The following is a 14550-nucleotide window of genomic DNA, read 5'->3' on the forward strand; positions in this document are numbered from 1 at the left end:
AGCTCTTGTTCAGGAAGATAAAGTTAAAATAATTATTCAGTATCAAAAGTATTGCTTCACTGAGCTTCGTTACAATCAAGTTTTTCTGATAAACTAACGATAATTCAGGCATATAAGGAGGCCCAAATGGAGCAACTCCGTAGAAGAAGAAGGGATATGGTTTAAGTACGTAACACATTGAGTCTACAATTACATAATTGTTTACATGTGCACTTAGAGTCACGGTCTTCGCGAAGATTACATCTTAACGAGCCACGATGGCGTACGTATCGTTAATCCTAAACTCCGTTTTTATTGCTACCATTATTTGGTTAGCGTTTTATTATTATATGAAGAAATCGCACACCTACTGGCAAAAAAGGGGTATCCCCGCGGATTCGGGACATTGGTTTTTCGGTAATGTGAAAGATGCTGTGCTGTTTCGAAGAAATCCCACGATTGTAATAAGTGAGTTGTTTGCAAAATCGCCGCCGGATCTGGATGTTTACGGGATCTATATCCTGAACAAACGTTTTCTACTATTAAAAAATCCAGAAGTAATCAAGCATGTTCTTGTTAAGGACTTTCATAGTTTCGAAAACCGATATTTCACCGGTAAATCCCGCGTGGACACGATCAGTAGTTCGAATCTCTTCACGATTGGAAACCCGGAATGGAAACAACTCAGGTAAGTGATACGAAAATCAAAATAAAAAAGAAAACGAGCTATAGCGAAGAAAGGGAAAATAATTGATTATCGCGACGAATGATTCTTGTTAGAACAAAGGTATCGCCTGTATTCACAAGTGGAAAGATGAAGAAATGGTTTCATTTGATAGCGGAAACCACAGTATCCATGAGTAATTATTTGCGCAATGAGTTTGCGAATGGGGTGAAAACGAAAGTGATCATGATGCAAGATACTACCCTTAAGTTCACTACAGATATTATATCCACGCTGGCTTTCGGCATTCATGTGAACTCTTTCGATCCCAACAACAATGAATTCTTTCGGAAAGGTATCGTACGGAGCCGACGCTTTGTGATATGAAACATTTGAATTTTTAACATGACTTTTCGTTTCCCATGGCAGCGCAAGAGGGGCTATCACAAACGTTCACGCGTTCCGTTCAATTTTTCTGCATGTTTTTCTTTCCGAAGTATTCGGAGTTTATACCTGTGAAATTATTAGGAAATTCTACGGACTACTTGCGTAGCGTATTTTGGGACGCTTTTGAGAATAGAGAAACAACAAAAGAGAAACGGGGAGATCTGATAGATTTTATGATCGAGTTGAGAAACAATAAGCAACAGGATAACGAATTCAGTTAATGAATACTTATTACTCTATTATAATTTAACTACTGGGTAGAATGAAGTTCAATGGAAAATAATTCGGTTGTAGAGATGGAAGGAGATGTTTTGGTGAGCCAGGCAGCTATATTTTTTGTTGCCGGTCGCGATTCTAGCGTGACCACGATGTGTTTCACGCTCTACGAACTTGCTAGGAATCCAGACATTCAAAAACGTGTGCGTGATGAAATTTTCGAGACAATGAAAAACCAAGGATTAACATACGAAAGCGTACAGGATATGAAGTATATGAATCAGGCGATGTCAGAGGCATTAAGATTGTATCCGCCTGCTCCACTCCTCGACAGAGTGGCTACTACTGATTACAAGGTAGAAAAAAGTGTAATAAACAAAGGCATGAATTGCAAAGCGTGATTATCATATTCAAATCACTTTGGAATACTTAAGCATGTTAACGATTATTGTGTCTACAGTATAATCTACATACATATTTCTGGAAGCGATTAGCTATCAGATTGTTTTTATTTTTATAAATGTGCGAGTCATACATGAAATAAATTATCACTGACGCAATGGAATGTCTACTTCATTCAAAGTGAAATGTATTTTCTTATCATTCGTAGATACCAGGAACTGATATAGTACTAGAAAAAGGAACACCAGTGTACGTGTGTCTGTATGCTCTCCACCGTGATCCAAGATTCTTCGCTAACCCCGATACTTATGACCCCGATAGATTCAGCGACGAAAATAAAAGTAATATTAAACCATTCACATATATGCCTTTTGGAGAAGGTCCACGAGCATGTGTTGGTAAGAATATATATATTTTTTAATGTATCTACCATAATTTTGATTTTTAGAACAATCTTTTACCACATGTTTCTAATTACAATGTAGGTATGAGGCTTGGCATGTTGCAGTCTATGATGGCAGTGATCACGATACTAAAAGATTATGAAGTTGCATTAGATCCTGATTATAAGTATCAGGTCGATCCCTATAATATTTTCTTCATAACGCCTGCAGATTTTAAATTCATTTTAACGAAACTGTGAAGGCTTCTTGGGTCTTTAAAATATGTATTCTCTTTTGAGATCGTATTTAGGATAATATGTAAAATTAAATTAATAAAGATATATTTATAAAATGTGACGAATGTAATTGCACTTATGTACACGTATTAGTTTTCCAGTGCTATCATACAGAGTCTTATAAAAACCATTTGTCACTACTACGTCATTTCGGTAGCAACGTTAAATACTTCTTAAATTCTGGAATTACGCATTCGCGTGGATTTAATGATGTTTGCGAAGTTAAACAGTCGCTCAGGTATTGTGGCATGAAGCATAGAATACCTTTGCTTGCCAACATTGCCCAATCAATTGGTTGAGTGACTTGTCTTATGTTAACGAAGCAATGAGTTATTTTTTCCCCCGTTGGGCTTGTGTCGTACGGCGGTCTGAAATAAATGCGCACTGACAACTGGTTTTTTAGCATAGTGTATCGAATAGAAAAACAAACTTACCTTGCCTGAACAACTTTTCCACTACCAGCCTCAATTAGCCTTTTGAATTGATCGTATCTTTCTCCAGAAGCTAATATCATAGCTACCATATTGTGGAATGGCCCAGCTGGTTTCTTTAATAATTGCAGCCTCCATTTGTAAGCTGCGGCTGCAATTGTTTCTTCAACTTCTCCTGCAGGATCGGGTATAACACCTTTGCTTTCTGGATTGCCCCACTCATACTTTTCTTCCTGTTAACAATGGAATTAGGCACATAAATAAATATACTAAGTAGTAACGATATCATCGTACTGGACAATAACTAGTAACAGATACTGACATCAAGAAATTTTCCTTCTTGTTCAGAATCTCGTAGGTACATACAATGCAGTACCCACTTTCCTGACGCTATACTACCAAGCATTTTTTCATTCCTTGATGGTCGTATACAAAGCAAATGTGTTGCACTTATATCAAAATTAGCGTCTGATGATACCTCGCCACCGAGATCTTGTATTACTTGTTCATACGCTGTTCTGTCCTGTTAAAAAGACATTGCTGAAATCAGATACTATGCGTCTTTACGTATTATAACATACCTTTATACCAGAAAGCATAAATTTGAATTTCTTCCGGGGCTCTGGTTCTTTTGGTTGCTCTTCCATTTCCTCTTCTACTTCTTCTTCTAATTCTTCTTCTACTTCCTCATTTTCTTCTTCATGTTCTACCGTCTGGTTATCGCGAGTAACGTTTTCAGTCTGTTCCTCGTGCATTGTTGACTATGAAAATATATATGATTATGATTGAAAATAAAAGATTTTATTTTGTTAAAACAGAAAAAACTTACGCGTTTCGAATGACTTGGGTCTTCCCAGACAATAGCATCAATGGGTTGAGAATCTTTTACAATGACTATAAAAAATACATAATTAGAAGAAACTATCAGACAGTAAAGAAAATAAAGTATACTTGCATTTTTGTATAGGATCAGAAGGCTCTGCATTATACGTATTTGCATTTTCTCCGGAAAGGGAATACCTATTTTCAGGAGTGCTTGATGTTCTTTGAAGTACTTGATGCAGTTGTGCAATTTGCCTGCAATATGGCTACAGTGGTAAACTTGTATCTATTAGTTAACAAAATTATATATCAACTTACATGTTAATTTCATTATTTTGTAATGGAGTGTTTTCGTCAGAGAACTCTAATTTTCGATTAATAGGTGTAGTAGGAGATATTTTGTTACTAGTTTTCGTAGTTTCGGGAGTTTCCTCAGCGGGTGGTTGATTAATGGTTTCATCTGCATCGTCCTTTTACATTTAAACATTTTAAGGTTTTTTTAAGCAGTTTAACGTATTGCATAATTATACGTAAACAATTATAAATACTTACATTTGGATCTTGTCCTTGATTTTTTAATTTTTGCCATAATTGTTTTTTCAATTCGGAAAGAGGCTACAAATTTGGCGATATTAAAATAAATTACATTATTTATGCATAATGACAGATATAAATACATACTGTACTAAGCGCTCTTCGTTTCAACGGAGGTTCTTCTACCCTTAAATCTGGAAAATTGTCAACCCACTTCACCCAACCTTTCCTTGTATCTGGTGAAGGATCTGGCTTAAATACTTGACCGTAAGGTGTTTCTGGAGTTGATACATGAAAGGGTGACTGAGGAGTTTTATTCATAAGCAAACTGAGTCTCTTATTTATTAATGGAGTATCAGCGGAACTTCCGTCCTGACTCTACAATAACATAATTAATAGATAATAATACGGTTTTATAACATAGATGAAGAGTACTTACTTGTAAATTAGGTAAATGTCGTTTTGGAGTAACAATATTTTTAGTTGCCACTTCAGTTGGAGGACCCATTTGACTTGAAGTACTGCTGGATATATTTGTATTTGCAGTATTAGGTTCATTTGATTTTTCAGGTGCTATAGTCAAAAAACATCATAGTAATATTTTTGTCATGCAAAAATTGTTGAATGTAAGGTTTTAATAGTATAGCAAATACCCATAGTTTCTCCTACAAGATATGGCGTTTCGTCAACACGTTTCGTTTGAGCTGCACAAGCTTTTAGCCAATCAGCAGTTACAGCTGGCAATTTCCATTTAACCGCTGCATTGTATTTATTTCCTTCCGGCGTTGGACAAATTAAGTGCGTACTTCCATACGTGTTTTTTTCAAGATTAGTCTTCCGTACAAATATATCTTGACACCTAAAATTAATGATGTTTTAATACATTGTTTCTAATAGTTATATTTCAATAATTAAAATATAATACATAGCGCCTAGTTCAGTAGCCAGTGTTGACAGATATGTTCGTTCTACGCCAGTGTACATGCTCATTGTGATAACACAGCCTGTTAATGGATTCAAATGTTTCTTTATGGACAAAGGCCTATGATAATACACGATTTCAACTATCGCTTCCTGGTTTACACAATCTTCCTATAACAAGGTTTAACCATGAAATACCTCTTAGTTATACGGATTTTCGAATAAAAAGGTTACAATATTTACAATATACAAATCAGTGACAATTTCGTTCACAGTATGTTTCAACAATGCGCCACATTTTGGTACAATCCCATAGTCCGGTATACCAGCAAACAAGCTTGAAACCACTTTACCACCCATTGCTACAATAGTTTCTGCTACATAACTGTCTTCTTCGGTGAAGCCAACCACGGCGAATGTGAGCCCTGTATTTAATTTATTTAATTTACTACAATTCATGCATTAATGTTCATCATAATTCTGCCAAATGTGTATATATTATTACCTTCAAATAGTCTATCATTTAAGGTCGATGTCTGACTGATCGGTACTGCGCTGTCATCTCCAGAATACTTGCTTTCTATCGTTCCAAATGAAAGTGTGTTTTTCACTTGCCTTGATTGGTTCTTACGATCATTGATTATAGTTTTTTCATTTCTATCTTCTGCTGTGGGTGTATGTGGTTTGAGAAATTCTTGTATGGTCGTATCATTCGCTGCAACTAGATCAAAAAGTATAAATATTTTATTGAAGTAGTTTTTTCTTCTAAAGTTACGTGAACAATTTTTCTGTAAATACGTTACCAACTGTATCCTGAAGATATTGTTTTATAAGATCAGACTCTTTCTCCTTCTCTAGCACTGCCAATTTTTTATCTATATCGAAAGATGGTATAGGAACTTTTTTTGGTTTCTGTAGCATTTGTAAATTCTGAAACACGTATTATAATTTTCAGATATCTGTAGCACAGCTATTAAATTTTTTTAACACTTACTCTTTTACTTAATGGGGACGGAGGTTCTGGAACTTTTTGTGGTGCATTATGTTTTTGTTCAAACAAATAATTTTCTTCTGGTGCAGGTCGTTTTAGTTTCATACTTTCCTCCAACCAATCGACAGTTAAGATATAAGGACTGTGTAAAATATTCGTAATATTAAAATATAAAATGGATGGTTAATGGATTATCATGAACATACCATAATCCTTTTAATTTCATCATTTTAAGATCATTAGATGCTTTATTTTCATCTCCAACAATAACATGCGTCAGAGCATCCGATATATCATCTAAACGTGTTGCACTGCCTACATTTAGTATCTTGTTAAGCTTGTCTCTTTGATTCGGAGCAAATCCAGCAAGATAAATCTAAAAAAATTAAAGCACCAATTATTGAAATAATGGTGTAATGCACATTGAATTTACTTACATTACACCCATCTAAAAATGGACCGGACAACTTTGCTTCACTGAAAGTTAGCCTCTCCAAAATTGCCACTGTGTTAACTAAAAATTTAGATAAAGTTGAAATTAAATCTGTTACCTTAACAGATAACATTCCTTAAGATTTATCACTTACTACTTGTATCTCTAAACAGAGAATCTGCTGGAGAAAAACTACTTATAGTCGTCGTCATACTTTCGTCCACACAATTTCCTTGCTGTATATCGCAAGGAATAGAACTTATAGCAGAACAGTTAAGTGTTTCAAATGCTATAATTTAAAAGCATTTATAATTAATTTTCACTTTGCTGCATTATACAAACGAAAGAACGAGTGTTTACATTTACATTATTATTATAAATAGAATAAAATATTTATACCATTTGATTTTTCTGGTGTGGAACATGCTTTTAATGATTTAATTAAAAAATCTTTGAAGGGCAGAGCATAGCCCACTTTTATACTTTCATACACCCAATCTGGTGCTAGACATGCAATGTTTGCTTGTTTCGCATACTTCAATTTTTCACTTATTGGACTATTTTCAGGTGCAAGTACAACTTTAACTTTTGCACCATCAAGAGGACCCATAAATGTCTGGAAAAACAGTAATATGTATAGACATTGTCAAACTGAAAATACAATAAAGAGAATATAGGTTTTTACCCCTCCATGATCATTAATTAAATGTTTTATTTCTTCTTTTTGACGCTTTGGAAGATTTGTTGATGTCACTACCAGATTAAGAAATACAGAAGCCTTATATTTATTAAACATGCTGTCATCAGGCCTAACAAATTCCTTTAAATTTGTCTCCCAAATTGCTTCAACCCATTCCTTTGTAACTATTGGTATTTTCATATCTATAGCAGTCTATAAAAAACATGGATGTTAATAAGGATTAATTTTATTTATAATAACGATAAACTTACCTCATATTTTGCAGACATCACAGATGCTGTCACAAGATGTGTTACACGACTACGCAATTGTTTTGTAAAAATACCACCCATGTATTCTACCAATTTTTCTATGCGTTCCTATAAATATTTTTTCATTTTTAAATAAGAATTGATGGTTTAAAAATATTAAATTATAAGAGACATACTTTTTCTTGTAATGACAATCCTGAAGCACATATACAAAGTCCTCTCATAGTTGTTGTATATACTGGACTTGTACCTTCTGGAATTGGTTCCCCATTAACAAAACAAAGCAGCAAGCATTTTGGTCCAACTATCCTGCATGAACAATAAAACTTTTAATATACTGTAATACTAGCCTTATAAATGAGACAGTATTATATTATTACATAAAATTTCTATACCAAACAGTCTTACTTACGGGCACTTAAATGTTTTTAATTTCTCAAATACATCACCTTCAAATTCTTCCATTACAAAAACATCATTTTTAACAGGTTTCATTTTGTTACACTTTTTTTCCGTAATCCACGTTGGTTGTAAGTCATGCTCACAACATTTCTGAAAACAAAAATGATTAAATTATGTTTTACTGTTGCTTAAATATCTTTGTTTATCGATAAATTAGTTGACTAACATTGAATGCATGCCACATATCTTCGATACAATCATCCTCTGATTTATACTTGTTAGGTACAACAAAATAAAGATTCACATCTGCATCAACTTGACTCTGCTCATTTACCATATTTATTAAAAAGCTGATGAATAACAGTTATGTGAAGATATTGGATAATTTAAGAATAATAATAATATCTGGCTACTTGCTGGATAATTGTCCTGTTAAACATACAAAATATATTTAAATTTTACATATGCTATAAAAACGTATTACCATTAGAACTAATGAAAATGTCAAAAATCAATTTTTTATAATTAATAAACTTGTAGAAATATTTTTATTAAAAATGAGAAAATGAATTTAATCATACACATTTGATAAAAAAATTTGCGCGAAAATTTGGAAAATGTGTATTTATTGTTTTTATACAAAATGACAGGTAAATAATGTTGTCTTCATAGTTTCAATGTTAAACATAAATAAACTGAATGACATAATCTAATCATACTGTTACTTAATTGCATTGCAATGTATAAAAGTTTATTACGTGTACAAGGAATTTTTATCCATGCATTTAATAGTTTATCATTTAAAATGACATTGTGCTCGTCCTAATAATAAGAAGATAGGTTAAGCGCTGTCCATAACTGTTAGGAAACACATTAGTTCAGAGAAGAATATCTGTATATATTTTATAAAAAGGTACTTGATGTCTTTTAACAGTATTTCACAAATATTATAAAGATCACTGAATTTACAAATTCTACCATCAAGTTAACAATTCTGTTCCGACAGAACGTCTCGCGCCTAATTTACTACTCTAGTCAGTTTCACTTTAAATTTAAGAAAGTGCTATACGACACGGTACACCGTTTGTGATTAAATAATTTAAAGAATTTCGAAATTATAATTATTAATCGAATTTAAGCTTGATAAAGTAACATATTCCGACATGTAAAAAGAGTAATAAATTTCGAGAATTCTAAAATTTATATTCTTTAATAAATCTATAACAAATATCATTCCGAGGTAAAAAACAGAATTCTAAATCGGGAAACTAAATCCTTCAGTAATATTCACAATGTGTATAAAAAGAAGATATGATCTGAAAATTTGAATACTTTCAATCTATATCTTTCTTTATGTACATTGCTGTAAGATTTAAAACATTAAGATTCTCTCATCAGATATATTAATTCAACAGCTATTTAAGTATTTTTATTATAATTTTTTCTTTACTCTATTCTAATATTCAACAATAATATTGTCGCGTTCAATTTAACGCATTCTTCTAAATTACAAACGATGGCTCAATATTGTTGCGCCATCTAACAGTATCATGTCGGTATCAGTACCACAGAACAGAATTTAAGATTCACGTTCATCTCTACATTTGGACCAATCACAATGCACAGGAGATGAAAAGTAACGAATGAGCCAATCACGTTTCGCAGTTGCATGATGTGGATTTTGAGCATAAGTATCTACCCTCCATTTAGCTGTAGCTGCTTCAGTTATAACAGACCTTCAAGTTAAAATTTATTTCAGTGTTAAGTTTACGCGTCAACTAATTAATGACTTCATCATTCGAGCATTTGGAACTCCTGACAATTGGTCATGATTGAGTACGTAAGATCAACTCATTTCAGCTTCTGATTATCGATTTTTAAAATACATTCTTCCCGCTTGTACTTAAGTTTTGAAATATTGAGAAGTATTCGCGGGAAGTCATGGGGAATCATACCGATTCCGTTGCGATCGACTATGCTTTTAAATATATCAGCGTAATTTCTTTGGATTTTAATCGTTTCTTTATTTTTCAAAAAACAATAAAGTTTTCCGATGTATATACTGATATACTGCCTGTCCAAATGGAGTGAACTGGTTATTCGATCATAAAAGAAACTTTTTTTTCTCAAACTTTAATCCAATAAATTAATTATTGCCAATTATTAAGATTAATTATTACATGCTATGTAAATGGACTAATGGAAAAGTTATGTACACACATTTTTATCACTAGACTGTGGATTTTTATGCTTTTATGGGAAATTTGGAAGTGTAAAATTGCACTGAATGCATACAATACAAAAAGATATATAAAATATCTAATGTTTAGTGGTTTTCATGACGTTTGCCAGGAAAAACCATTTTCCATTGTAATTCTGCTTTTCTAATTGCGTCGTTGAAAATTTGAATTTGCGTAAAGATCCGCAGTCTATCACCGTGTTTTCAGCATTGTGACCATGAAAATGTGTTTTATTCCCATTTTCGTGTTCACGTTATTAATCGCCCCGAATTCAGTAAGTGCAGCCAAGCCACTGGAACCTACGCGGTGAGCTTCGGAAGCTTCGAGGTCCGTGGTGATCTCGCGGTTAGCCGTGATGGTTAACCTTCCCCTGCGCACCGGCCTCTTACGTGGTCACGTTAAAATCATTCCCAGCGAGAATGCGAGATAATTAGTTCCGGGGAATCAACATCGTATTTCTGAAATCTTTATTTAATGTTTAACAGTATATACCATATATTACCCCCATACGACATGGGTCATCTAGGAATGGTACCTGAAACGACTTCGTTATTTTTATTGGCAAGGAAACGTTTCTACAGGAACATAAATATTTAGCTTAGAATAGGCGGATACTCTAATAAAAAAGACTTTTACGAGAAATGATTATTGTTACTATTTAAAATTCTATGGTATATATAATTACAAGTGAAATTATATTTTTGAAGGGAACGACCACTGACGCCTTCCGGTTCGATCATGTTACTCAAGATTATCCATTCGAACTAAACGGAAGAGGATGAAATTTAGCAACGGAGATTTTATTTACATTTTTAAGTACGTTCGTAACTAGTGTGAAAACTAATAAATTTCCAAGCTTGTTGATTTTATGGTTGGTAATATTGCTTAATCAAAATTTCCTTTGACAGGAAACTGCCCGTAAGACCGCCTGGATGGTTAGACTAATGACTCCATTATTAACAGTTTGTGTTACTACTCTGTCGCGTCTACTGAATCATGTCCTTCCGTCGATAGCTTCAGGTATGTGTAACTGAAAGTATCTTTCAACGCTGGAATTGTAAATGACACGTAGCTTACTGAAATTAGATTTTAGAACATAAATCTGCATGCATGTATGTAATATAGTAGAACATATAAAGCAGTGTTTTTTAATTGAATTTTCGACTGTTCCAAAAACGATTATAACCATAACTGTAGGAAATGTCCAAAATTCAATTGAGGACGAATGACTAAACTGAGAAAATAGTTTTAAGTTGAAATTTCATAAGGTGTTCTTTGACATCTTCGGTAGAAATAGTGTTAATAGATATACTGAAATATTAGATAGCTCTATATGACTCACACCAAACGTAACTCGAAAATCAGAATTTACTTCTTGAAATAGAACATAAAATGTAGCAATTACTATAGCAGCGGCAACTGCAAATGTTCCTCGCGTACGGTATTATAGAGAGTTCTCTTCAAATATCTCTCCCTGTTTCAATGCTAATATCGCTCGACAAATATTGATTGTAATGCAAAACATCCGTTCGTGCCGCTCATCTTCCAGGTATCTCGTTCTCTTATCTTCCTTATATCCTTACCCGATGTTGTTCAAGATTACGGCTGTGCCGTTCGATCGAAAAATCCGTATATTGGATTCTCGGATAAGTACAACGCAAACTAATCGAATGAAAATATTTCAGTACCGGGACAATATAAAGCTGCACGAAAGCTCCTTGTAAATGGACAGTTCCATAAAATAAAGTGGTGAATACTATTTGCCGTGCATCGTGGGTATTATGCGCGCTGTAGCAGCTCGCAGCTGAAGAGCGTATCGGTGAACAGGGTTCGATCACTAATTTCCAAACTAAAGCTCCGACTATATCGTAACTTACAAACAGTCACCGGGGAATGCTCCAATTTGACCCCATTGACTACACACGGTTCCTTGACTTTAATCGCTAATAAGATAAGAGAGACAACGTGTCTTGTTCAGATATATTATACACGGTATTACCGCAGCGAAGAAGATTCACACTCAAGGGTCTAAAGGCTCAAACATTCTCACTATTATCTACTATACCACTAGAACTACCGAGCAGTTGAATTGATTTTTAAACATTTCTTTATAGAAACCATCGACGTGCGTTGATTGAGATAACAGTTAAGTTATATTTTAATTTCTATATTAACGAATCAACTGTTTTAATCATTTCTCGAAGAAGCATCTATATGCTTCCAATTGTTTTGAAAGAATAGCTGAGGAGTTCTAGTATTAAAGCAATTCACAAGATACTGTTTCTCCCCTAGCTCCTAGCTCGAAGTTTCCAGATGAGGATATTCGAAAACAAAGTTGTAAGGGTTGTTCTAATGCGATTCGATTGAAACTTTCCAAAGGGAGTCGAAAATCGGTGGAAACATCGATCGCCGATCCATCATCTGTACGACTGATCAAGTAGATCATGGTTCCTCCTCTCTTCGCCACCTATTCCGGGAGAGGTAAGAAGAAACTACTTCATCCCGGCGTACTCGCAGCTCGGCTAGGTGTCGGTCGGAACGAGGGGGTTGGCCGGCGTGCGTGGTGGTGTACGGTGACGGAGCCGGGTGACGGTTTTCGAGTGTCGGCCAGGCGGGAGGGTTAAAAAGGGGGGCTGTTCGTCGATGCCGGGCCGTGAGGATGGCTGGTGGGGCGGGAGGGGTGGCCACAGAGCGGCCGGGGGTGGGGGGAAAGGGTCGGTGGCCGTCGGTGTGGGATCCTAGTCGAATGCCGGATCCGCGGTGGTAACTTCAGTGCGCGATCAACCACCGACGTGTGTTTACGGTCGGAGCTCCAGCGGAAGCTGCGAGGCCTGGCTGCTGCGGGGGTGAGAATTTCTCTGTTTCTTTTTTTTTTCTGTTTCGGTCACGCTCTGGCCACGCTCTTCGTTTCTTTCGATCGTTCGCCACCGCGTTTCGCCGTCACCACCGCCGCGTTGCGATAATGAGAAACAAAAGGACAAGTGGAATTTTTGTGATCGACTCTGTCGTCTCTTGGTTCCGTTCTCGATCCCCGTGCAAGTGAATCGTGATCCGAGAGGACTCCTCGTGATAGGGACGGGGGTTGGACAGGGTGGTTCTGGATGATACTGTAACCGGAACCGTGGGGAGTCGGCCACGTGTTTCTTGACGGCGTCGTGTCGGGGACCGGGCTCTAACGAGCTGTGCCGCTCGTTAGGGACCACGATTGGAATTTCGTCGGACGTCCTTCTGTGAGACGCGCGATCATCCCTTCGAGCGGGACGCTGTCCATGCTGTGACGAGTGACTAGGTGTCTCCGCGTTTCGTTGATTCACGCTGGCCTCTGCCGGGGGATGAGTTTCTTGATTGGATGTTTGACGTAGGGCCAGACCGGTGGAAGGGAGTTTCGTATGTTTTGTTTGAAAATATTCTGCTGCGCGTTAGAGACGTTCTTTGGCTAGAGGTTCTTTGAGTCGTCTCCACGTGGTTGAATTGGATCGCGCAGTTTCGTCGCGTGTATCGGGACACCGGGGATGAATAAGCACTGCGAAATTGTCGATGACATTTGATATCGTTTCCTTGGAGGATGAATGATGTTCAATGGTAACTATATTTGTGCGGGATGATTGGATTCGTGGGAAATGTGGAAATTGTGTGAACATGTTCCTGCTTCGGTAAGAGATTCGTTCGTACAGTATGAGATTATTTGGATGTTCTAGTGTCAAACTATCATTTGTATCTACTGAAAAATAAATATTCGTTTTGTTAGAATAATTCTAGTGTAATCTTGAATAAAATTCTCGATTGAGAAGTGTAAAAGAATAAACAAATTAATCGAGTTAAATGAAAGAAAAGAGTTATTGAAAATAAGAGAACTTATTGTAATAATTATAATCTTTTATTATAATTTCATATAATCGCGTGGATAATAGTTTCTAAAGTATTTTATTAAGATATTAATCTAGTGAGATTTTCTTATTCAATCTAATTGCAAAATCCAATCAAAAGAAGGCTACCTATGAAACTAATGTTAGACCTGTTAAAGGGATTTCATGTTTAAGAATTAAGTATCGCATTTCGAACACGTGGAAATGATATATAGGTTCGGTAAGACACGAAGGCAATCCAATAATTCAACTGTACGTAACTTTTTCACGTTCGAAGCTCATCCCCTTAGAAGTTCGAGTTTCTCAAAGTATTCGGACGTTCTTTACATGTCGGTGGGTAGACTCGATCGCGTTTGCTTATTCTGGCACGTTTTTATCGTTACGAAGAAAGTTTCAGGGAAGTTGTTAGGAAGTTATGAAGCTGGGTGGCTTTTCAGGGTCAAGGTGTCGATATCGAGCACTCGCCTCGCTTTACAACGTTGCGGTCTATTCAGAGGAAAGTTTCGAACGTATTATCTACCGAATAAAATAGTTTGTTGAAAGCGTTGCTCAGAAATTGTCGGGAAATTATG

General features: G+C 35.6%; 3 protein-coding genes across 7 annotated transcripts in view; 2 read left to right on the plus strand and 1 right to left on the minus strand.

Annotated features, from left to right (window-relative positions):
- The first annotated feature begins 26 nt into the window (after window positions 1-26).
- LOC116430637 (cytochrome P450 6k1) lies at window positions 27-2448 on the plus strand. The gene is made up of 6 exons (XM_031985075.2): window positions 27-667; window positions 760-998; window positions 1073-1306; window positions 1385-1662; window positions 1917-2106; window positions 2194-2448. Exons 1-6 carry the CDS (start codon window positions 258-260, stop codon window positions 2349-2351), a joined length of 1509 nt encoding a protein of 502 aa, XP_031840935.2. The 5' UTR covers window positions 27-257; the 3' UTR covers window positions 2352-2448.
- Window positions 2378-8935, minus strand: mus101 (mutagen-sensitive 101). 5 transcript variants are annotated; one of them, XM_031985065.2, is made up of 26 exons: window positions 8637-8935; window positions 8099-8301; window positions 7883-8022; window positions 7647-7779; window positions 7471-7578; window positions 7205-7411; window positions 6919-7135; window positions 6674-6808; window positions 6524-6600; window positions 6293-6462; window positions 6090-6228; window positions 5899-6025; window positions 5601-5816; window positions 5339-5520; window positions 5100-5266; window positions 4828-5033; window positions 4614-4747; window positions 4322-4552; window positions 4193-4255; window positions 3959-4110; window positions 3774-3895; window positions 3648-3712; window positions 3400-3579; window positions 3141-3341; window positions 2822-3051; window positions 2378-2755 (listed from the first exon to the last, which is right to left on the minus strand). In XM_031985065.2, exons 2-26 carry the CDS (start codon window positions 8207-8209, stop codon window positions 2533-2535), a joined length of 3936 nt encoding a protein of 1311 aa, XP_031840925.1. In that variant the 5' UTR covers window positions 8210-8301; window positions 8637-8935; the 3' UTR covers window positions 2378-2532. The 5 variants fall into 5 exon arrangements, with proteins under 5 accessions (XP_031840925.1, XP_031840924.1, XP_031840926.1 ...); XM_031985064.2 differs by having other exon boundaries at window positions 8631-8935; XM_031985066.2 differs by having other exon boundaries at window positions 8851-8925.
- Window positions 8936-12892: 3957 nt separating this feature from the next.
- The window catches only part of LOC143175098 (cell adhesion molecule Dscam1-like), a 217260-nt gene continuing 215602 nt past the window's right edge, over window positions 12893-14550 (plus strand). Inside the window, exon 1 of the mRNA XM_076372228.1 lies at window positions 12893-12958. The gene's annotated coding sequence lies outside the window, so the exon portion shown is untranslated. The remainder of the gene's footprint in view (window positions 12959-14550) is intronic.

The sequence above is a fragment of the Nomia melanderi genome, chromosome 11, assembly GCF_051020985.1.
Source record: "Nomia melanderi isolate GNS246 chromosome 11, iyNomMela1, whole genome shotgun sequence".
In the NCBI taxonomy this organism is placed as follows: Eukaryota; Metazoa; Arthropoda; class Insecta; order Hymenoptera; family Halictidae; genus Nomia; species Nomia melanderi.